Source organism: Aquila chrysaetos, chromosome 8 (genome assembly GCF_900496995.4).
Source record: "Aquila chrysaetos chrysaetos chromosome 8, bAquChr1.4, whole genome shotgun sequence".
NCBI lineage: Eukaryota > Metazoa > Chordata > Aves > Accipitriformes > Accipitridae > Aquila > Aquila chrysaetos.
In genome coordinates, this window is record NC_044011.1 from 16,694,657 (window position 1) to 16,719,866 (window position 25,210).

The 25,210-nt window shown below is 39.4% G+C and overlaps 1 protein-coding gene across 1 annotated transcript in view; it reads right to left on the reverse strand.

Moving 5' to 3' along the window:
• Window positions 1-21,466, reverse strand: part of NOX3 (NADPH oxidase 3) — a 39,794-nt gene extending 18,328 nt beyond the window's left edge. The window contains exons 1-8 of the mRNA XM_030022353.1: window positions 21,363-21,466; window positions 20,598-20,693; window positions 20,282-20,392; window positions 18,362-18,446; window positions 9,655-9,800; window positions 6,413-6,594; window positions 3,520-3,649; window positions 282-374 (exon numbers count right to left, since the gene is read on the reverse strand). Of these exons, the coding sequence (XP_029878213.1) occupies window positions 282-374; window positions 3,520-3,649; window positions 6,413-6,594; window positions 9,655-9,800; window positions 18,362-18,446; window positions 20,282-20,392; window positions 20,598-20,693; window positions 21,363-21,407 (888 nt within the window). The 5' untranslated portion in view covers window positions 21,408-21,466. The remainder of the gene's footprint in view (window positions 1-281; window positions 375-3,519; window positions 3,650-6,412; window positions 6,595-9,654; window positions 9,801-18,361; window positions 18,447-20,281; window positions 20,393-20,597; window positions 20,694-21,362) is intronic.
• Window positions 21,467-25,210: the final 3,744 nt, after the last annotated feature.

The window sequence follows — 25,210 nt, forward strand, 5'->3', positions numbered from 1 at the left end:
AAAGAGAGACCCTCTGCGCAGATGTTTGTGTTATGGTGGTGTAAAGTCTGGTACTTCATTAATCAAGTTTGGTCCTGTATGGAATATTCTAATGGACTTGCTATTGGAATAAATGCAAAACCTAAAATCAATACTTGGCTGAAACCATGGTAATGATGGAAGAGCTGCTGAAGCTAGGAGTGAAAAATGAGGTCATAATGTAGAGAATTTACCTATAAAAGATAAAAAAAGTCATTGACATAACGTTTCTTTTACGCAGACATGCAAGCTATGTTACGTACCTTAGTAATGACCACCTCCTGTTGAAATCTCCAGAATCTAACAATTCTTTCACAGATGTACAACACCATAGGACTTAAGACCCACTTCCAAGCCTGTAGAAAGTTGCATATTAAAAAACAACATTTATTTGAATGTCTGAAAAAATATTTTGCATTTCAGGTTTAAATCAGCAGGTAGCCTAAAATGAAATTATTTGATTTCTCTTCTGTGATTTTTGGTTCGCCTTTCTCAAGAGAGTATTTCTGTTGCTACTGTAGCAGTTCTGGCTTTCTTGTGGAACAGACATATGGGACTCTTTCACAGATGCACTCCAAAAGCGGCGCTAATATCTATCTGTATTCTGGCCAAGAAGAGTCCTTTAAAATCTTTTCCTACTAAAAGGCAAAAGGATTAATCTATTTAGGTGTTACATGTAGTTGTCATTGGACCTGAAGATGTATAGATGCATACATCTATACAATATTATCCATAGCCTTACTATTTTTTTGCTCTTCAATGTCTAAAATATTTCAGAAGGGTCAGATAGGAATAGCTTTTATTGTCAGCTGTGAGTTTTCTGATGCTGCATGAGAAAACATTAAGTCCCAAATATTCAATTAGAGGAATGGGATACGTTTTCATTTAATCCATTAGTTGGCTCTGTATCAATAAATGTGGTTTTTTGATCTAGGATACTAAGCTGGTCATACTTTAAGTATTGCAGATGATTGCTGTGCTTGTACTTGCTAATTGTATGTACTGATCACTGTAACAATCAAAGATATTTGGCTATTCAAGTATACTAGCTGATGATTTCACTGAGTTGCACTGATAGCTAAGATAATTAGATGTAATTGAATCTTCATTATTTTAAAAAATCTTTTTTTTTTTCTAGAAAAGATACTGTTTTATTTCCAGTTTTGTTAATTACACAGCTCATTCTAGCAAACTGAAGACTCCACAATCGTGTGGCTTTTAAAATCTCCGAAGAGTAACTTTACTTGCTGAAACATTGACTTTGCTCCACAAGCTGGGTAACAGGGGTTATAAAGTATCTTTTATGAGAAGCAAGCCATAAAATTACATGGCTTCCTTAGAAAGTGCTAAGAGGATGGAGTGGCAATTTCCCAAGGTTAAGTCTTGAAAATTAAATTTAAAAAAATGCATGATTTAATAATGGGAAGAAACCAGCCTAAGCCAGAAGATTCTCAGTTAAAGCAGAAACTCAACACATCCGTTGTCCCTAAATACTACAGGTGTCTCTGCACAGTGGGTAATCTCACGTCTTGAATATATTTGCATATATCAAGCCACAATAATGATGAGACCTGTTTTTCCTCCCTTCCATTTGTGCTACCTGTAAATAAAAGCATGTGACAAGAATGTTAAGGTTGCAGGCTACCCTCTGCGAGAGCTCAGCTGAGATTTCAAAGGTGCCATCGCTCCGGTGCAATGGAGCATTCAGTCCAAAATATCTTTTGGCTGGTTTGGGACAACAGGGCATCCACCAGAAGGGATGGGCTGCTAGGCAATACGGCTCCTGGCCGGCTAATCAGGGCATTGGTATTCTTGCCCAAGTGGTGTTTCCTCCTGTAATGAGAATGAACTGAGATGGGGCAGCGATGGCTCAGGAGGGGCTGCGAGGATAAAAGTCCAGACGCCCTGGGTACAACACAAGTGCTTCATTGTCCTCAGTGCGAGCCAGATCGGGCTCCTACCTGCTGAAATATGGAGGAGGGGAGCAGATGTGGCATGACTGAGCGAGGGGCTCCGCCACGGAATCCTCCCCCGGGAGCCGTGGCCAGTGGGGCGTGCACTCTGGTGTCACCTCACGCAATCCCAGCTGTGCACAAGGCTGTGCCCTCCCTGCCCAGTCCCACCTGCACCTGCCCCTGCCGGCGCCGCGCAAGCCTCGTCATGGCTTTTTAGCCTCTGAATGAATTTGTGCTATCTATCTGCGGTGTCTAGCAGGTATCACACCTAGCACACTACCCATCCAGCAAAGCACTGTTCTTGTAGATGATCTATGTGCCATATGGTATTATCACAACTCATTTAAAGTAATGGGACTTTGCTAGTATGGCCTTGGGTATGCAGGAAAGTGTGGCAAAATAGGTTTAACACGGAGGAGTGGAAGTTCTCTCCAGTTAGCTTTATGATAATGAATGTCAAGACATGCTGTTGGAAGCAAGCTTGTGTCTATATTCATGGTGCGTAGCCATGTATTGATTTTTATGGCGACGTTGTAGCTGAAATTTTTAGAGAGGCATTCATTTTCTCATTAATATGCGGGTTGGATAGTGGCTAACAATAGTTTAGTTTAAGAAAAAATCTATGTATGTCAGCCATTAAAAAAGCTACAAGACACTGAATGCTAATTTTTCTCCTTTACTTTAGGATTTCCTTTGGTATATTTTCTCTTTTTGGAAGAAACAACAAAAACTTGCATATGAGCAATCTAAATCTCGAGCTGTAAATGTTAAATGATTTTGTTTGGATGTTAGACATCTGACATACTGTACAAGTCTGCTACTTAATTACCCCCCGTGGATTTGCAATCTTGTTGCAGCAAAACCACCCTTCCGTGGGACATTTTTCCTGCCTTTTGCCTTTCCCTTTCATAATTCATTGTTTCAAATTCTCTCCTTATTACCTGACTTAAGACATCAAGGCTGGACAATATGAAGCATGTGCCCCAAAGCAAGGACATAATTTTATCTCCAACTTATTCTCCCTTGGTATTTAGACTATCCATATTAAAGTACTATTAGTTAAAATAATAATATTAATTTGCATCCCTAGCTTTACTGTTCCATTGTATTTTCTGTATGTCTACCCTCATAAGGTTTTCACTTGGAGGCTATGTTTGTGCAATGAACACATCAAGGATATTGGTGATACTGAATAATTCAAAATAAATGTACACAACAGATTTAAACAGAGTACAATTCTGTAATCCATACCCTTCAAAGGGAGCGTTGCCTAACTAAAGGATCTTCCAGAAATAAAAATTATTATTAATGACACCAAAATTTTATACATCACTCTTCATCTGTACCTGTCTATACTCACAGAGGAGGTTGGGATCACTATCTTAAAGCACAGGGAGAGGTCACGGAACAGAAATGTGAAACTACTCTCTAAACATGACACTAAGTGCCAGTCATTAGCATACACTCCAGCCCTCTGCTCCCCAAGACATTTGGCCTCCCAAGGAAGAACATTAAGTTAAAAACAGAAGACAAACATCACTCTTACCACAGGTTTGTTGCCAGAAAACTGCGGCAAAGGGCACTGAGTGGCATTGTCCCATTCCAAATAGTGATCTTTACAGTAAGTGACATTGTGAAGCAGCAGACTCTGAGATGTCTGACCTCGGACAAGCTGACTTAAAACAAAAATGTTCATCAGTGATATGCCTCTTTGCAAGGTTTCTGTGCATCTGTAGGTTTTGCCCTAGTAATCGAATGCAGATCAGGAGATAACCGAAAGTTCAAGAACTGGCCATTTCAACCCTGTTTTGCTCTCTTGTTCAGATTACCTTTCGTTAGCTTTGCCATGACTTTTTGACCAAATGCAAGAAGTGTGTTATAGTATTGGTATACATCAATGCAGCTGAAGTGTAGAGAGTCCTTGCATAGAAAGTTTACATTTTGCTGTTTGTGGCAAAATTAGAATGATTTCCAAGTTCTCTGGAGCAGGCACTTTGACCTCCTCTGTATAAGAGCATCTGCTATTCTTTAGAAAAATAATAAAATTTAATAGTGACAGACTTTCTCTTTCCTTTGCTGCTTTCTGAATGCATTTTTTAAAGGTGCAAATAAAGTTGGAGGACCATAATTAGATGTATACTCTCTAAACATCTTAAAGCCTAGCTTCTTTACTTCTGAGAATGTTAATGATGTGAATTTTCCCAAACATATCAATCCTGACTGTTCAGTTTAAATGGGTTTCAGGTGGTATTCATTTTTGGTAGAGAAGGAAGACTTTTATGGGGAAACCCTGTTTCATATTGTTTCTCTGAATTTTCTCTTCCATACTTACTTTGGCTCTACAACATTAGCCTGTCCTGCCCACTAGTCTAACAAGAGACAAGGAGATAAGAAGTGCTGCCTTCTTTTACATGGCAATGTCATCGGCTGCCACCAGTTCAGACAGAAAGACAGAAAAGGAGGTGGGCTTGAGCAAGTTTTGTTCAGTCATCTGGGAAGGAGGAAGAGGTGGGAATTGGATGAAACCTTGGGTTTTGACTCCTTTTCATAAATGGGGTAGTGGTAGGGATGTGCTGGGGCAGCAGGGAGCTGCTCTGTTGCAGCGCACTCCGAGCCTGGAGCAAGCAGCATGCTCATTGAATGCTATCAATAGGGCTGTTAAGTGTCCCCTTTTTGGGGAAGTCTCTTGCTGAGGAGTGTCGATCAGCTGGCTAGGCAGAGGGAGCTTACAAAGCTGAAGGTTTAAAGGGTTCATTATAGTTGTTTGAAATTGCATTCTAAAAGATTTGCCAGTGAGAGGGGAGGGGGCCATTTTAATCAGGCCAGGATACAGTGTATAGCATTTGTTTGCAGCTGTGCCTCTGAAACTTGGGACTAATTAATTGGGCCAATTTCAGGAACACTCAAAGCCAGACTGAATGTGGCAGCTCTCAAATCACAAGGAAAGAGGTGAGAAAAGTAACACGCCAGAAAACATTGTCCTGGCCTGCTCCCTGCCCCATAGTGACATCACATACCTCCAGAGAACAGGCACACACACACTGCCGTGGGCTAGGAAGTTCCTCTGTGTCAAAGAGTAGTGTTCTGTACATACTTTAGTGGTGGCCAATATAATCTGACTGTTTTACAAAACAGACATAAAAAGTGTATTATGATAACACAAAGTGACTCTGTCCTTAGGTCTAGAAAAGCTTACCTACAGCTTGAGGCCATGTGTACGCTAGATAGTCAGCAGGAAAAGATCTATGGAGCGAAGCAGTCTTTGTTGAGGGCCTTGCAATGAACACATTTGAGGGCTACCTAAGGCTTAGGACTAGGTCTGTTTTGGTCCTGTGAATGGATCACTTGTTAGTGCTTGGCACACAGAGATGCGTTCCTGTCAGTGTAGTTTCATCCCAAACCACTCTGTGTTATGCAGTCCAGGGATTGCGCCATGGTATAAGCCAAACCTAGGAGGTGAGGAGGACCGTAAGATTTGCCTCAAAACTGCACTCCCTATCTGAATTAAAATGTCAATGTAGATGCACCACTGTAGATTCACATTAAATTAACAGTATCACAAAGAAATGAGAAAAGGAAATGGGGGAAAGCACAAAAGGGAGAAGAAGCAGAAGATGTCAATGAAGCTGGAAATGGAAGATGGAAATGTTTCAGCACTAGGCACCTTCTTACTCTAACTCTGCATCGACAGGGGATTTATCAGTCCCTGAGCTTCTCAGGGAGGCTCCCCTGAACCTGCTGTCCCTCGGTGTAAGAACCAGAGCCCTGTACCAAGAGGATGAACCTTCCTCTTGTGCTGAGGAACAAGGAGACAGTCACTGACCTGGCAGTCATCCCTCTCCGTAAAAGCCGCCTGACTGGACTAGTCATAAACTTGAGTTGCTTGTTACTGCAGTCATTTAAACCTGGTTTGTAATATAGTGCCTACTGCTACTGCGCAGTTTTTTATTATGGTGAGGAAATTTGGGGTTCTTTTCCCCACAGAGAAAGAACATCAAAACCACTTTACATTTATGGATGCAGAGGAGAATGGGCACAGGGACATCCACCATAGGGTAGCTGACATGCTGAAATGCCTCTCGCAAAATGCCTAACAAGAGCTATGAGCAGAAGGTCTATCCCCTATTAATTTGAACCCACAAAGGTTTGATTCCTAATCTGTAATGCCCCAAGTTCCCAAGGATGAAAATTCATTCAGATTGATGCATTGATAAGGTGCAGTTTGTCAGATGGTAGAAGAGTGGTTAAAAGAACTAAACCACACTTTTAGTCCACAGAAAAGTGGTGTGTTTTAATTCCAAAATGCTTTCATTTTGCAATCTGTCTCCAAGCAAAGATCCCAGCAGTTTGTTAATAGAAAAGCAAAGGATTATAGATTTGAATCATGTTTCATCTCAAACTATGTACATATACCCCATGTAGTTTATGCAGACACTTACCCCATACCATGGATTATTAAACCAATGAAGAAAACCACGAAGAGGTGATGGGTGTACCAGAACACCTCATAGCATGACCTTCTGATGAGCTCAGTGGATGAAGTCATGATCAGAATTAAAGCCACAGTTATCACAACTCCAGTTATTCCAGCTATGGTGGTTAGTACCTCTCCTGTTGTGTTCTAGAATAAGAATACTTTATTAGTATTAGTAGTTATTGTTGTTATAATTGTTGTTTTTATTACTACTTCTATTACTGTTACTATTGTTACTGTTGCTGCTATTACATACAAAGCCAAAATCTAAGAAATATTTTCAGCATAGGAACAAAACCAGAACAAGACATGGATGCAAGGCAAACCTCCATTTTACCACAGAAAAGCATGGAAAAACATTCCTCTGCTCTATTGCCACTCAGGCTTATCCCAGACAGATGTGTAAATGTTTGCTGCCACTTACTTATTTCAGGAATTGAAAGGAGGAAATTAGACAGTCTCATTAGTACTTTTATCTATTTTGCTTATGAAAAAGTGTCTCAGAAAAAAAGGAAAATTATTAGAGAAATGAGAAGATTAAACCTAGAGATGTAATAAGTAAAACAGCACTAGAAACCAGCTTATTCATTTGAGGGTGATAAAGTGAGGTGCTAAGACACCTGGAACCATAATGGTGTGGGGCTCTTTTGTACTTATTTTACTTCAAAGTTTGTGGGTTTTTAGCAGCCCTGAAATGGTGTATAAAAATGGCATGCTCTCCTTTACCTAAACAGCGTATCTCATTTACCTGTTCCTTACATTTAGCTGGAGATACGTTGGAAAATACTTGGGTTTATTTTTTAAAAGACATATTTATATTTACATTTTTATGCTCGTCAGTGATGAAACATTAATATGCTGGGCTAGAACATGTTCCTTCTTGTTCATGACTCACAGACATCAGCACAGGTCTGTTACATCTGTCTAAACCCACGAAAATAAACTGAAGTGAGAATGAAGATTTATTTTGAACACAACAGTCAGATGCTGATGTCAGTTGTAAAGTGCAAATCATGAAGAACAGCAGTAAAAATCTCACATGCAAGATGAGGCTCAAGCTAAATATGCCAGAAGAGTGTAAATAAAGTCCCCATTTGGCCTGCAAAGCATATATATCTGTTTTCCTGGTGCTGATGCACAGGAATGAAGGAGCTCAGCATGCCTTCTGGATCCTGAGTTGGTTCTACAGCTTAATACACTAGGAGAAAAAAACCCTATATTGTACTCATTTGATATGGAAATCCTAGAGGTGATAAAATTCCACAATGCCATTTTTACAGTCACTTTTTACAGTAAAATCATTCTTTCAAATGTTCACACTTGACAGCACACAGTACATTTTCAAATTGGTGCCTGTGAAGAGTGTGTTCAGATCCTATTACATATTAACAGGATTGATCTAGGTGATATTTTGAACATTTCCACTACAGCGGCTAGTTTGAATGTTGAGATGAAACAAGGAAAAATGTCAAAGACACTTAGTACATTGCTACTGCAGGGGTAGGATGAAACTGAAAAGAAAGCCTGAATTGTCACTCTCAGAACTTTCTTCTCTGAAATTAGAAGCAATCTTTTATTTGTTTTCCTTCATAATTTATTAATTCTGAGTGTAGCTACTGAGACACAAGTGGGTGATAAAAGAAATACAAATATGAGAGGCTAGAGTAAAATCTAGGCTATAAATTAGAAGGTAATTGTGGGGCATATTACTGTAAGAAATCTGGGAAAGGATCTCAGAAAAATGCTAGTCTTCCTCCCCAAGGGTATTTAGGATTTTAATGCTAATTAGAGGCCTACCTCACAATTATATCACCATGGGAAGCCTTAGTGGAAAAAAAAATGCCTACTGAAAGATGGTATCCTGTCCAGAGCTGTGAGCTTTCTTCGATTCCTGGGGAACACCCCATGTGCATGTGGTTAGAGTGGGCACTGGGGGTACTGAAAGACTGTGCAACTGAGTCCTTGGCTTGCTGTCCTATTCTGATAAACCTGACTACATTGTCAACACTAACATGAAGACTTTTTTATTCATACCATTGAGACCATTAATTTGGTTGATTTTCTTCAAACTTGAGAATTGTTTACTTGTTTGTTTTGAAAGATGCAAAAATCACACTAAGCTGGAAAGGAACTGAGAAAAAACAGGACAAAATGCCTTGTAACTGAAAAATATTATCAAATTCTACTGACTGTTGTCCAGCCATTGTCTCACTTTGTTTCTTGTTTCAGTGGAGCACACCACTGATCGAAAGAGCCCCACTCCCTGGCATTCAAGCAGACTTTATTGCATGTTGGCTATGTGGGAATTTTCTAAAGAGCAGAAACAGTATCTATGGGAGTCTCACCAGGGCCATTTCAACCCTGGAGTATGTAACAGTATAAAACACTATACACAAGCGAATATATAACATAAATGTGATGTATAGTATAATGGAATAGGGAAAAAAGCTGATTAACTTTTGCATGTTTTACATGCCCACCTTGCAGAAAGGGTCTGTTTTTCTTTATGTTATAAGTATTATAAGGAAGAGCTTATAATGCTGTTGTGAGATAGCCAAGGAAGTGGAGAGGAGGCACAGTCGCTTTTTTCCCCAAAGCTAGCAGAACCATTTATTTGCAGGGCTGAGGTGCCCATAATCCAGCTTGGCTCTGAAGAGCACACAGTGGCACTAGCTTCCCCCTGCGCTGCTTCCTATACGCAGCAAACCTCCACGTGGTTTTGCACGTGCTCTTCCCTGGGCAGCCGCATTCGACGTGTAACAAGGCAGAATCAACCCCCAGATTGGGAAGATACTGCACAACCATGGGGAGAGACAAATAGCAGCTGTGAAAGAAATACTGCTAAGGGCTATTGCTGTTTTTCTTTTCTTTCTGGAAGGAAGTTGTGTTTGTTCCGTGTACTGATAGTTTAGTTTAGTTTTTTAAAATTCTTTGCAGGTTCATTTCATTGTCTACTATTCACAATGATCTTCATCCTGCCCCCCCCAGCTGTCTCCTGACAAACTAATTAAAATACTGCAGGCATTTCTTTGAGCTTAGTAACCTGAAAATTGCAGCTCTGAGTAAGTGTTTTCAGCTGAAATTGAGGTTAACCTTTGGCAGCACCTTCTCGCTCTGGTTAAAAGCCTTTGAAATACAGTTTTACCGACAATAGAATCCACAGAGGAAAACTTTTTAGATGAGGAAAACCAAAAAGTGACAGCTTACCGTTTCATAGGTCCTGATTGGGTTCAAGTAGCTTTCATTTGGGCTCTTGCCAAGGCCAGAAAGTTTATTCCGTAACTCCCCGGCTTCCTTTGACTGGCTGGTATGATACCGCTCGATGTTGATCAAGTGGGCAACAATATGGATGGCTGCATGAGAGAAAGAGTGGTGTGAAATTACAGGCACACTTGTACATGTCCACAGTGCCAGAAGGACCTTCATTAAGCACACTACGAACTATTTGAAAAGCTGGGGCATAAACTGAGAGCTTTGCATGGGTTAAGCTGACAATTAAAGGAAAATTTTATCAAATATGTGTCTAATATGAAGCAACTCCTTCACACTGGAGAGAAGAACAGCTCCAGGGTCACCTCCCATGTTTACAGTCAAGTGCCCTGCAGTCTTCAGTGTCATCAAAGGAGGACCTCTTGAGAGATGATATAAAGGTGTTTGCCTCTGATTTTAATTGTTCAAAATGAGGGAAATTGATTAAAATCCCTATTTTTTTATTAATATACTAGGATGTACCTTGGTCTAATATTGCTATGCAGGACACTAACTGGTCTGTTTTAGGCACAGACCAGTTTGCAACTTGTACCAGGGATATTTAAGAGATGAATCCAGAATCTGGCCCCTATTAACAAGTATGCAGGTGAAGCCTGGGGAAGCCACAGGAACGATGATTTTAAGGGAGTAGTCTGGATCACAGTGTTAGATCTGATTTGCCCTGAGCATCATATATCAGCCCTACTTCTGGCAGTTTCCCAAAAGGTATATGAAATGGTCAGTTTAGAAAAACACCTTAGAGTGAAGTAAGCACTTCCCTGTAATTCTTTTCCTGAGTGGAAAGATGTTAATTTCAAAAGAAGGAAAACCAAAGGACTTTTTGTTTTATTATTGGCTAACATAGATAAAGTCGTAATCATGTTAGGTGCAGTTTCAGTTTTCAATATGAGAGATTCTCAAATCCATTACAGGGAAGTTGTAATTAACGCAAAATATTAAACGCCAAAGGATGAAAAAATGACAATGAAAAACAATTATATGTTTACAGTAGAGCTATTAGGATATGCTATTTCTAGCTTTTATAATTAGCTTTCTGTTATCATCTCTCCTTCAGTGTTTATCTGTTCTTGTCCCTGACTATTTAAAAAACCATTCTAAAAGGCAGTATTTGTAGTAAACCAAATATGCTCTGCTTCCCTCAATAATATTCTCTCAAAAGATTCTTTTTTCCTTTTTCTTTTTTCTTTTTTCCTTTTTCTTTTTTCTCTTTTCATTTTTTTTTCTTTTTTTCTCTTCTCTTTCCTCTCTTTATTCTCTCCTCTTCCTTCTTTCTTGTTCCTTCTTTCCTCTTTTTTCTTTTTTTTCTTTTTAAAATTGTAACTATTCGCACAAAAGTAATGTCTTATTGTGCTAGTTACTGTGTAATCATAGATGAAACACAGGATTAAAAGCATAAGGACTTTGGTATTGCTAAGTCTTTTAGGTGCCTATCCACTTAGTGAGTTCCCTCACTCTGCATGCTGGAGTCCAGCTCCTTTGCAGCACCTGGGGAGAGCTGTGGGCATGGGAGTAGGAGTTAAGGTAGGATGCTGGCCATGGAAGTGCTTAAAACATTCAGTGCAAAAAGGCAGAAGATTGCAGTCTTCCCCCCAACAGTAGGTTAGCCCATGTGTCCAGGCTGGAGAGAGGTAATTTTCACTCTGTTCTCCTGAGGTGATCCTTCTAGAGCAGTAGATGTGCTGTGGTTGGTTGACTGTCAGGTTGCACTTCATTCAAAACATAATATTAGCTTAGGGACTCCCTCCTGCCACTCCCTAACACCTGCTTCACCTCATTGCCCCATGCATACGTACTCACTGGGAGATGAAAGACCTATTTTAAAATCCTTGTTACATTAAATTTAAAGTAGGGCTTTAAACCAAATCACATGTCCTAGTCATGGGGCTGACTGGTTATTCTCTTGTCAGCTGTCTCCTGATGAAGCCCTTAATAAAAATAATCAAATATTTTTTGACACAGGCATCCCAAGTGAATATCCTGAGCACCCAAACTGCAAAATCAAGCTCCCATTTTTTCTGAATCTTTGGCCCAGTGAATAATAAATTATTTATACAAGCTGGAATAGCTTCAGCAGAATGGAGACTGAATCCAAATGGGTATGAACTGCACAGAGATAAAATGAGCCTGGAAATTAGAAGACAGATTCAAGCCATCAAAGGAATGAGACTCTAAAATAACCTTTCAATAAACAGGATAATGGGATCAAGCAATCCAAGCAGCTTTCAGCTGAAGGTTGGTCATTTTATGAAATAACGTATATGACGTGACTGTGAGCATTAGAGGGTATTGGACTCAGTGACCCAGCATGTCCCACGTACATTGTTATGGATTAGGTGCTGCATGTGAAACAACCTGGCCAGCGTCAGGCAGGAGATGCTGCCCGGAGCCTGCACGTGAGAGGGTGCTCCCAGCACCTCGGCAGTGCCGGGACGCTGGAATGAAGGTTGCACAAGACCGTAAGCAGCGTGTGAGATGTGAGGATTCGGAATGTCAAAACCCAAAAGCCTGAGAGGCTCTGAGCTGCAGGGTTTAGGTGGCAGCTGTGTGGGGGCTGTGGCAATCTGTTCCCCAGCATATAACTGATGTATAAGCAGTATATAAACACTGTTTATGTATTTAAGTGTAACAGCACTTTTAAGTGCTGAGTGGGAAGGGGGTGGCGGGGAGCTATTCCTACAAGGGGCTCCTTTCAGAACAGATGTTTTGGCCTGGTAAGGATGTTATCAGATCCAGCTGGAAGGGAACCAAGTCATTGCTTGATGAGGACCTGATTTCTCTGACATCTGAAAGAGCTCACTTGGAGGACGGGAGTGCAGGGTTACAGACCGCTGTCTGCGGTAGATTGTGGAGTTACGTGCTGCATGTAGTCCGGTACCAGCCTAATGGAAAGAGGAGAGAAAACTTTCAAAGGATGGAAAGCCCTGACAATGAATCTCTTGAGTGGACTTCTACTAAGCAGTTATATCTTGGCATCTGCTAGTGATTACTGGTGCAATCAGTAATGGTACTTGGGCCTCTTGTCCTCTATACCTGCAGGATGTTCTTTGTAACTCTGATATGATGTAATAGTCACCATAGCTTTCGGACCAGGTGAGTTTCACACAGTTGTGATCTATAGCATTGTTTTACCAAGGGTTCCCTGCAGCATATACACTGCAGGTTTTGGACTATCCTTGCTCGCTTAAAATAGCAACATTGACTAGAGGTGGTGGTTCCAATCTATGTTCAGCGCATAACACACTTTCTCTCTTTCACCTTCAAAAGACATAGATTTTTTAAAAAGTGATACTGCAGATTGTGAAATCTTCACGTGAAATGATGACATTTCTGTTGTTTAGAAGGCTACAAAATCTCGCACTTTCCTCAAAGTGCAGGACTGTACATGAATTGTACAAATTCCAGTCATGTCAGCAGTGACAGGAAACCTAATGCTATCTGGTATATGTCGAGTGTTGAGAACGAAATGAGGTGGTAGTTTCTTCCAGAGGTCCACATTTGCTAACAGAGTATTTGCAATCTTGAACAGAAAAAAACTGTGGTTTGAGTAGACATAGCTTCCCGAAAAGGTCTCAAGCCTAAGGTTTAATGAAGGGTAATCATGTTGCAACTTTTCCTTGGAAAAGAGATCCGCTTTCTGCAACTTAACCTAGTAAGATTTTTCTGCAGGCTATTAAAGGACACCATTTTGTCCACCTGCATATTGTTCTGCCTTACTGTGTTACTGACAATGGAAACATCACCATACCCTCTTCTTTGGGATTTACCACACCTTCCCTTTTGGGTGACATTCCCTCCAGCTTTCATCTAACAGGTAGAGCATATTACAAGTGTAGAAGACTTCCAGAATCAACAGGAGAGGTCTTTTCTGCAAGCTATTCTGTGGTAGTTGTTAATGTACAGAATATAATGATACACTGGAAAATATTAACATTCAAACTAATGATGTACTGAATATGTTGGTTTACCTGAGTCTCCCATGATCTTAAATATTGCCTAGAGTGTTATTAGATTAATACTTATGATGATTTTTTGTGTGCTGCTAGGAAAAAATGATGCAATCTGAAAGTGAATTATAGCTGGATGGTAAGAGTAATGCAAAGTTCTAATTCCATTTTCAGTGTGGTTCATTTAATGTACAGTAGTTGTAGCAGACTAAAAAGTCTGGCGCTGGATACATTGCCATTAGCTAAAATATTTTACATCCCTAAAGTGCATTTTCTGAAGGTCCTTTGCATCTGCAGTGTATAGAATTTACTAAGCAATTCCAAAATTAATATGCAGATTTCTGAAATTTGACCTTACAACAGTTGGGTTTTTTTTCCCTGCACCACTTATCTAAGTTAATCATGAGGGCAAAGTTTAAGGTACTACATCTCAGGATTTTCAGTTCAATTTTTTCCTCATTCTGCATCACCAAATATAAAGTACGGAATAAATCATGTAATCCTTTAAACAAAGTTCTTTTTTTTATAACTGTGCATGAAGACTGAACAATTTTGACTGTTGTTTTTAACAACATCTGGAACCTCTGAAGCACTTAACATACATTAATTTGTATTTGACTCTGAGATGTTCTATCTAGTCCACCTCTGAGATCAAATAAAAGGTTTTATTGGAAGGAGGGAGAGAGGAAAAGGGTTGCTATTAAAGCATGGTGTTTACTGTACATATTCTTAAATACAAAGATATGTAATTAAATTATCTTGAAAGTCTGGTCAATTTAGCTAGTCTTATTCAGCCAATTGTGCCTTCAGTGAAGCATGTACAACTCTCATTGAACTAAACAGAAATTGCATGTGTTTATCTGAGGACAAGATTTCACTCTCTCTTTTTCTGCGTGCCTGTACAGGATAATAATCAAATTGGAGCTTGCTGCTAGCAGTTAAATGTTTTGGTTAACCAACCCATCATGATAAAATCAAAGGGTCAAATCCTGGCCTTTCTGCCCGCAGTGAAGAGAACGGCTTTGCAAGCAGCTAACCCAGGCACGTAGAATTCTGTCCCTGACCAAGCCTGGATTCTTTTGCCACACACTGCTTTGTGCTTTTTCTAGTTACACAGAACCCTTAATTCAGCTTCATGCTGTCTCTGTGGGCTTAAAAAGTGCAGGTTATGTAAAAATTACACCAACAGTGACCACACACATACTTGCATTGGATTTTTTTTCTTTAAGAATGGTTATGGACATCAAAGAAGAACATGACTTGCACCATTTTTTATCCTAGCTGGAAGCTTATAATCTTTAATTTAATGTAGTTTTCTTCCTAGTACTTGCACTAAGTCTGGATTTAAACAATCTGACTGAAAAAAAATATGCAGTTTAATGGAAATTTGATTTTCTGTAACTTCTGGAAGTACAACACTGAGATATCAGCTAAACCTCTTTTGAAGATAAGCATCTGCTTCCCTGAAAACTTCACTGCTTACACAAAAATGTTACTCAGATCACCAAAGCCCTTCACATAGCCACCACTACCAAAATGTGGTTGAAAATGGAAAGGTTTGCTAGTATTTTTAGCTATAGATTTTTCAGCGCTTGTCAGAAGCCAAACACACCTGGCATCACTATACTTCTCTCTGCATTTTGCATGTTTTTAAAGAATATCTCACTGCTGGAATTTTTAAGGAGCAGGAACCACCATTTCAAACAGCCTAACTACAAAGCAGCTCACTGTCCTTCCCCTACTTTCCCTTAACTGCTTAAGCTTTATTCATATCAAAATTCAGAGACTGTTGGCACAATGTATCTATATAACCTTTCTGCAAACATCAAAACAACACAAGAAGCAGTCTGTTCTTCAAAATATGCACCGTATGCCAAAGTAAAAAAAACCAAAAACTTATCCCCCCCCCAACACTCCCCACTTCAGAAAATGTATGAATGTACTTTCTTGTGAGGTTACAAACAATACAGTAAGAGAGAGGAGTTGTACAAAATGTTATTTACTATCTCTTGTAGGTATCTTTAGGTTTCAGACAACTGCCTCTCAACTGAAAAGTCTCTTTTGCATTAGAAAGCATAGAAAGATTTGCACTGATCAAACTGTGAGTGCATGAAACTATGATTTTATTCTAGCAGAGTTACGGGTCTATAAGGAAGATTTATTAGTGGGTGAATAACTCCCAGACAGCTCTTATCACACACAGGCATGCAGAATGCAGGAAGCCAAACTAAGCAGAATTCCCTTTACTGAATTTTCAATGATGCCCTTGATTATAGATAGCATTGTTTACTCTCTCTCTTTCCTCCAACTTCCCTCTTCCACTAGTCTCTAATTATATCCCTTTATGACCTGACCAATTAAAGCCTGCTCTTGAATTTGTATTAGAGTTGATGAAAAATTAAAGGTACCGATGTACTTTTTCCAAGGCCACGCGCACCTCAGCTGAGCTGGCTGCCTGTTAGAAGCCAGACAATACTAATGTTGCACTGACTATTTTTAGCATGCTATTAAATAAATATGCTGGAATAACACCACCTGGCAAGCTGAGATGAATACATGTTACTTTAATAATAAAGGAGTCTACAATTTTATATTGTGAGGCTAAGCTTACTGATCTGATCTGCAAATTGGTTTAACTTCTTGCTGCTATTGATCATACAGGGGAGAACATTCATTTAACTAAGAATTACTAAATTGCAATAGACTAATAGGAGTTGACTATGCTTTTGTGTAACAAAAGGCAATATAGGTAGTACTTGGATAAATAATGTGTCAGTTGAGAGGAAAATGGCATCTATTTACACATCATTTTAACACTGTTAGATTTTATAAAAAGGGACTCAATATACTTGTGGGTACCTCTGAAACGTTGCTTTTCTGTCATACTATGTGCTGTAGATTGTATTTTTTTTATTAATTTGAAATTTAATTTCAGGCAGCTGAGTGTCTGGCCATTCTTTACCCAAGTCTGACTATACAGTGATGTAGTGTTTTCCCAAATATGATAGTTGTTTCTCACTTGTCTGTTAGGGAAGCATGAGTTCATAAGTTGTCATGTTTTGTTCATTAGACTTCCCTGTATTTTGTTTTCTTCCTCAAATACCGATACCTCATCAACTATTTGTCCATTTTATATTCTGGAAAAAAAAAAAAACCCACCCAAATAACAACCCAACAACAAACGCTCATTTTCTCCCTAGAGAGTGACAGATTTAAATAATGGTGCTTTTTGTCATTTCACATCAGCTCCTGAATCTTTTTCCTTGGAATTACTGAAGCCATAAAGTAAACACTTTTCTGATAGACTTGCACTTCCCAAACTGTCCACCTTAATGCACTAGCAAACATCTTTATATTAACGTAAAAACCAAAAACATAAAAGGTTTGACTGTGCAGTTTTGCTTTCTTTTTGGAGCATGACAAATTATACACCAAGTAGAAGTTGGTTAATTTACATTCCTGGGTTGATTTGTTAATTAAAGAAGCAATGTTGCATTCTGTAGGAATCTGCTTTATGCTGAAACTGAACTCTGATAAATGAATGGACATGACAGTAAAGTAAATCACCATAATATACTATAAGATGCACATTCTCATCCCCCAGCCGCCTTCTCTGAATTCTTTAGCACTACATACAAAGGACAAATTTTAGCTATTGATTCCTGATGGCAATCCTGACTTCATGTTCTTGTCTCAGTGCATGGGGACATTAACAGCCTATACACACAAAAGCAGCTCCCTCATGTAGACTGAAAAAAGTATTGGGATCAGGATCCACCCAGACAGCCTGGGGGTAGAACTGTTACCCTGCAATGTCTTATGCTTGCAAATAACCCTAATTACCTCCAGTGCCTCCTTCACGTTTTCTAAGAGAACTGTCTGCCCCAGATACCTCTCCATCTCTATGAGCTTACGTCCTTCCTCATACTGCCTTTTGTTCTTCCTTCTTTGTGCATTCCTCTTGCCCACACTATCTCCTGTTCCCCTCATGTCCTCTGAATACCCATAAGCTTCAGTATTCTCCAGGTCCTTTAATGACTTGGAGAACAGGAAGGTGCCATGTCATCTTCCCAGCCAGGCGCACGAACACCTATACCTCAGTAAGTCACTAGGATCAGCAGAACAGATGATAACTTTTGAGCTCAAGATGCGGTTTTTCCCTCAAGGGGGCCATTAGTTCCCTGTACTCATCACCTATTTTAAAAAAAATATTTAGGAATTTTAAGATTTTGAGACAGCTGCTTGTCTCAAATTCAGATTAAATTTATTACCTGGTTGAAAAAATTATTGAAAAAGATGTAGTGGTGGACAGATGAGCGGTGTGACTCGTAAGCACCATTTCCTTAGGAAAACAGACTGTAATGCTATGTCACCTCCCCAAACAGCCACTCTCAGAGTTTTAATTAAAGCTATTTACACTAAATATTAAAAGCACACAAGTTGGTCACATTAACTAAATGGCAACTAGTAATCACTATCCAGGTTGAAAGTTATTGACTTAACAGTCAAACTTTTCTCACGCAAAAATGGTTACAAATGGTTAATCAGATGGAACTCCTACACCTATTTAAAGCTGCAGTCACCAAATGATTGCACTAAAATAGCACATCAGAGCTGATGGGGATTACAGCATTAGGCAGAATCACTGTGAAATTCAAAACATTTCAAAGGCAAAGAAGAAGAAGAAAAAAAAAGCTTACTTGCATTTACAGCTATTCCATAGGCAACCATCTTGTGAAATGTGATGTTTTTGTCAAGCTGTCTCCTCAGTGCTCCTCCACAGCACTTGGTGAAAAAGCAGACCTTGTTTTACATCATTTCTATTACTATTTACAGCTCACATTTTGGAGAGGAGAAGAGAGGAGTTCAGTACATTTAAAAATGGAATGTTGAAGGAATTCAGTGGAAGTTTGGGATTAACCTTGACTTTGGGGCTCAGGTAACTGCTTTCGGCACAGTGACACTCCAGGACGTCTTAAGCTATTCAGCCTATAAAGGGGCTCAAAAACAGGTTTGGTAAAACTGTGCTACATTTAGCTGTGAATTTGTGAGTGGTTTATTGTGGCTGGTGATTAGCTAATTTGCTGGTATAAGGACACCAGGCTGGGCCACCACTGCTTTGCAAACTTAGGTTTAGCTGCGTGAACACAGCTGAATTGCTGGCAAAGCCAGCTTGCAATGAAAACATTTTTGCTGCTTTCATGAAATGCACACCCCAGGAGGGTGAGGCTGTCTAGACCTCAGGTGGCTGCACGCTTATGCGTTACTGAGCCGTCTTCCCATTATTGGAAGTGCTTGATGGTGGTGTGCTCATGGCCAGCTGGGTGCCTCTGCACAGAGCCAGCCTGGGGCCGGGGCGGGCGGCAATCAGCCAAAACTAACACACTCCGCTGGAACCTAGACAGTCCTTGCGGACCTAATTCAGTCTCCGAACGGTGTTGTGGGTGTCTGGATTGCTCGCTTGACCTGGCACAGTGCCATGCCAAAGATCCTGGCATTTATCCATGTTGTTTCCCAGCTAATAAATCTTCCAAATATCTGGAGCACTGTGGGGTGCAATGCCAAGACACAGCACCTCCTCGGAGAGACACTGGATCCAGCCTTGTGCTGACCATGCTGGAGCCAGTCAAGTTGCTCTGTACCATGCTCCTCAAGAGGAGAATATTGTCTAGAAGAGCAAGATGATATTGATTATCTGTGAGAAGAGCTCTAGTTCTCTGAGTTCTTACTCAGCATCTAAGTGGGGATGCATATATTTTACGTTAATTCACAAACTGATTCAGAAGTCCAACAAGGCTTTTTTTTCTTAAATGCTCATCTCCTAGACTCAAACAATTATCAGTGTTGATTCCAAGCCTAAAGACTGCTTGAAATGTAACTCTAACTCTCAAGAAAAAAAAAGGCAGAACTGAAATAAAAACCAGCTTACAATAAAATAAATTAATGTCACGATTTCTAAATTCCTGTTGTTCTTGGAGGCATGAAGTGATCAGTGATTTTTTACCCAAACGTGGTATTGGAATTGCTCTGACTGTAAAAATTCACTGCAAGTTGAAGCTATAGCTAGTAGAGCTAAAGCCTGAAGTACTTCCTATGTGTGATGCCGAGGTTAATGTAAATGCCTCTGAGCAGATGACCACTCCATTACAAAAACATGTGTTTACAAGAAAGGAAGACCTGAATGGTGACCACTCAGGCAGAAGGGTTTAGAAATGTTCCTTATTATCCTTATGACACTTTTATCTATCTGTACATTTTCTCTCTCCAATTTTCACTTTGCAACTACACAGGATACCCATGATGGATACGTATATTCTCCATTTGGCCAAGTTGCATTATTACATCCTTTTTTTGTAGCTCCTCACTTTTCACTTCATGACACCATGCTATGCAGTGGCTGCCAAAATCAGCATTGCATTTAGAGCACTGTGTTAAACAAGCAATTTGTTTCTCTTCAGTCACGAATACTGACAATTTAAATGGTAATAACTAGGCAATAGTGTACAGATTTCTCTATCAAAAATTAAAATTCCTTGGAAAATGTTTGATATGGATAATACTGCTAAACTATGGAAATAAAAAAGGGACGATAATATGGCTATTTGAGAAATGATACTTACAATGCTTGCTCCTCTTAAGAATGAGGTAAGGTTTCTACTGACTGGTAACAGGATTAGCATGCAGTTAAAATTAAGGCACGTTGCAGAAGCTCTTGCCCAAGCCAGGGTTGACTGTACATATAACAGCATAAAGAAATTAAATTACAAGCTTGGTATAGGAAGAGCAAAAGAAAGAAAATACTATATTAACATAATACTCTTATATGGGAAAATTACTGTTGAAGCATCAAAAACATTATTATGAAGGATGTAAATAAAATCAGACTATGCATATATTCTTCTTGTGGAGCCCTTTAACAATCAAACTCGTACTTACTCCCAGCATAATCCGTGTATAAATGTAAGCATCTTCATCTTCATACCAGTGGAAGGTATCAATAAACAAATAGAAATTCAGTCCCAGCCACACCAGCTACAAAGCAGACAGGCTACAGATTAGTGACACTTACAGTATTTTTTAATGCATATAAAACTAGTTATGTTTATAATTTTAAAAGTATCTGAGAGGTGCTTCAAAATCAGTGTGCAATGCAGTTGTTGATCACAGATGATAGAAATCACAAATGCTTGCTGGAATGAGACTATCTTTTAGCAAATGCAGGATTACAGTCCTATTCCCACACCCCCGGTAGAGGATATAGATGACATTTACTGTGTGATGGTAAACTTGATCTTAAACACAGGGCTTAGCCTGGCCTCTAAAAAGGCAATAAAAGCCAAATTTAAAGAATTCCAGAAATGGAGGGAGTTAGGAGCTCAGGAAATTCCTTTCTCTGCCCCCCATACTTAATTCACCAAAGTCTCTGAAAAGAATTCAAAATATAATTTCAATTACAATTGCAAACCCCTGTTCCCTTTATCTGAGGACTAAAGTACATGGACTTAAAAATAATTAAAAATAAACCAGTAAGACTTTAAATTGTTTTTAAGACTAGTTATAAAAAGGCTGCTGAATATTTTATAGCAAGTTTTACATTAAGCTTGGGAGTATTACTGTAAGCAAACCATAAAATGTCTTTTAAACAAGCTTAAAATATTTATATATATCCAATTAGATTTTTTTAATGCTAAAAATACTCACTAATAACAGCACTGAGAGTTTTTCATTCAAAATCCAGCATCCCATCTTGAGTGCCTCTCCCTATGCTAGCAGCAGCTGACTCTTGCCTTCCAGTGTAACCTGAGTTCTCCGTCCATTCCTCAGGCTTTTCTACTAACTCCTTTTGTCTTTAGATTTTAATAAGCACCTAGTGGGAGCAGGAGCTCTCTCTAGGAATTTTCTAATTAAGGACTGCCTGACAAGAACAGATCACCCAAGTGACATGTCTCATGACCTGAGTAAATAAAATGCTGGTCATTGTCCAGTCCTTTCTCTCTCCGAAGTTATTTCTCAGCAATTGAGAGATTCTGTCATTAAATTGTCGTTTTGTACTAGCATTTATTTGGGTGGGGGTTTTTGCGTTGTCTTTGCAGTTTGAACAGAATGCAACATTTCTTTATGATTTGCCTTTTAATTTAGTAGCAGATGGGAGCATCCTTTGTGTGTATAAGACAGGAGCTTGGGAGTGGCAAAGTCACTCAGTCAGAAGTTGGGAACTGCCGGAATAAAGGGTGCCCTTCTTGCCTTTTTCCGGATTTTTTGTGAGTATAGATTATGGCAATGTTAAAATGCATGATAGTTTTTCATTCAGTTGGGCACAGTCATAAAATAAGCAGTTATTTTCTCTTTCTTCTATTCAAATTGTTTGGTGTAAGGGCACAAATCCTACTTCCTTCCGTCCCTGCTAGGAGGAGAGAAGTAACAATTAATTTCCTCCTGGGCTTCTCTGTCAAGTCTCACAAATATTGGCTGTCTTCACCCAAGACCTGTGAGGTGAGGAGAAGATGCCTATTTCAGAGGTCTGAGCACAGAGGGGTTAGGAAAAATTGTATCCCTTGTGCATGTGGCTTGAGCAGCCTGGCAGGTGCCGTGGCTCTCCATGTGCTCTGGACCTTGCTCCCATGTTTTGTCTGCAAAGTGATGTTGCTTTGGCAGGACTTAAGGTACTCAGGAAATATAAGCCTCTTCCAAATACAATACACGAACACTGTCCAGTGCTGCAGCTCACCCATTTTTTTTCAGGATTTGTTTTTATTTATAAAACCAGATGTTCCTGTTCCTCCTCCAGATTTGTGCTGAGGACTGTTCAGCCTACTTCCTTCTCCTCAGAGGTTTACTCCTGTAAGGATCTAACAAGCCACCTGCAAAAATGAGTCAGCAGGATTCAGTACCTCTCAGCAAGATTAAAACCTTTGGGCAGGTCAGTGTAACAGAGAATGCTGTTAGTCTGCTTCAAGACTTTTCTTTAGTAGGTCATTATTTGAGCAGCCAGAACCACGATTATATTCAATGTGAAGATCACATTTTCCGATTTCCCTTTACTAAGAGAGAAGAATAATTTATTGACTTTTCTGCACTTCTCCAAAGGGAAATCCCTTCCCCTTGACCTCCCTTACATCGTGGAACTGGCAACAGCTGGGGTAAGGAAGAGATTGCTTTGAAACATGGTCCACTCCACTGCAGGAAGGTCCTCCTGGCTGACCAGGTCTTAGCTTCTCTTTTGTCCTGTCCTGGTGAGTGCTCTGCATTTACCCTTGGCTCCCCTTGCCAGAAGCTGGGCAAACTCTGCCTGTAGTAATCTCATTCCTTCCCCAGTAAAACTTTTCTTAAGGCCTTCCTGACTTGGCTGCAAAAGAGACCTGTCTGTGACAAAATAGCTTAAAATTCCTTAAAGTTGAAATGCTGTTAAGCTCAGCTACTTTTTAAGCCAGTGCTAATGACCATTAATATGAGTTAGCAGAATCATGGAAATGTGGTTATGAATACTCTGAATATAAGCATTTACAAGGGATTTATTTTGAGCTTTATTTGTCTTGGATGGTAAAATTAAGCATTATTTATTAACAAACTTTATGGCAAGCCATGTGCAGTAATTGGCCACTGTCCATTTTGTGACTTGATATAGGCTATTCCCACAATGACCCTCTTTATAGTAGCTTTGGTAATGCAGGAGCTAACAAGATAGTGAGTATTGCTGTATTTTTCAGAGAGGTCAAAAGAAGAGGAAATAAGGGAGAAGGGAAGAAGAATGTGCAGAGAGTGAGGAGAAATACTGGTAAGGTCAGATGCCAATTTTAACTACTTAAAAAAAAGGGTGGGCGGGGGGGGGGGGGGGGGGGGAGAGAAAACCCACTATCTGGATTAGCTGCACTTCAAAGGGAAACGCTGCACTGCGATGTTCTGCTTTGAAGTTCAGCCGATCCAGACAGCAATTTTCTAAAATGAGTCAAAACTGGCATCTGAAATAGATTTTTTTCAGAGTACAGCAGATTCATATGCTGGTTTAGGCTCCAAAATTTGTCTGGATCAGCAGCTGTACTTCAAAGCAGCACATCTCAGTACAGCATTTGACTTTGAAGTGCATGTGGTCCAGATGCCAGTCCTCTTAAAGGAGCCGATGAATCAACTGCACTTTATTTTTTGTCTGTTGAAACAGCTATGTTTTTTCTCATATATAACAGTAATGTGTGTGGTCTCCAGTATGGTATCTATCAATAAAAACATAAAGCTAACACAAAAGCTCTTTATTGCTTCATTTTCTACAAAGGAACTGGTCATCATCATTTTATTACACTGATTTGCAGTGATCTCAGCCAATTTCTAGCACAAACTATTCAGACAAGAGTCAGGAAAGGACATTTTATTGATTAAAGAACTAACAGTATTCTATTTTGTTATTGTTTTGTCATTATCATGAGCTGCAACTGTCCTAAAAAGGATATAGAGTAAGAATGAAAAGGGATTGGTTCTGGCAGCTGGAGCAAAAGCAGTGATGGGTATGCTGAGTTTCCATGCAAGAGACAGGCAACTCTGTCATTAGCTTAAAAGGTCAGTTTTTGCATGGAAAGAGGTTTATGAGGTGCTGAATTCTTCCATGTAAGTATCTCAGCATTAATGTCAATGTTTATATCAATTACTGCTGCAGATCTCAATCGCAGTTAGTTCTATTCTGTTTGACAGCAACCTCTATCTGAGGTTGCTAGTAATTTTTTTAAAGTACTTTCAACAGTGCTTACCCTTTACAAGACAAATTAATTATTAGCATGAGACTGTATACATATACCTACATATATTTCATTTTGCTAGGCTATCATGATTTTACTATTAGGTATGCATGCCTTGTTTCTCAAAGACAAAATCTTTTCAGTTGGCTCTGAACTCTGCCCTAGCCCTTTCACGGTTTTTCTGTGTGCTTGACTTTATGTTTGTCAGTAACCTGGATGAACCTGATGAGCTTCACTATGCTACATATAGAGATGGATGCAGGTAAACAAATGATGCAGAGGATCAGGGTGCTTTAATTTTGCAGACCATCTGACAGCCATTTAATTGCTGGCTATATCAGAGTGTACACTTTGTATTAGACCATACACAATGGTGGCACTGCAGTGTTCTCTAATTTTTACATTATTTCTACATAATGTTTCCTGATAATGTTTAAGAAGTGAGAGGCAGATTTGTCTCTGTTGAGTGGATGAAGAAGCTGCACAATATATTTGATAAACCATTCAACTTTTGTGCAGAGAGAAGCTGCTGAAGCTGATTAGAGTGCAAACCTTTTCCTTCTTTTTCTCTTGTTTTCTTTTAAAGACAATTCTGAAGGAACAGAGGCCAAGGTGCAGCTTTGGTTGTTCTTCAAGGCTCTGATTCTAGCTTTCTAAAAGAAACTTACTGAATTTCTGTAAACAGTGGCTGAGTGACTAGTAGCAGAAAAACAGCTATATAATTTTCAGAGATTTTCTTATAGTTTTTTTTTTTTTAAATTTAACTACCTCATTAATGTTAATGGATTTTTTTTCTTTTTTATGAACTGTACTCCCATTATGAAT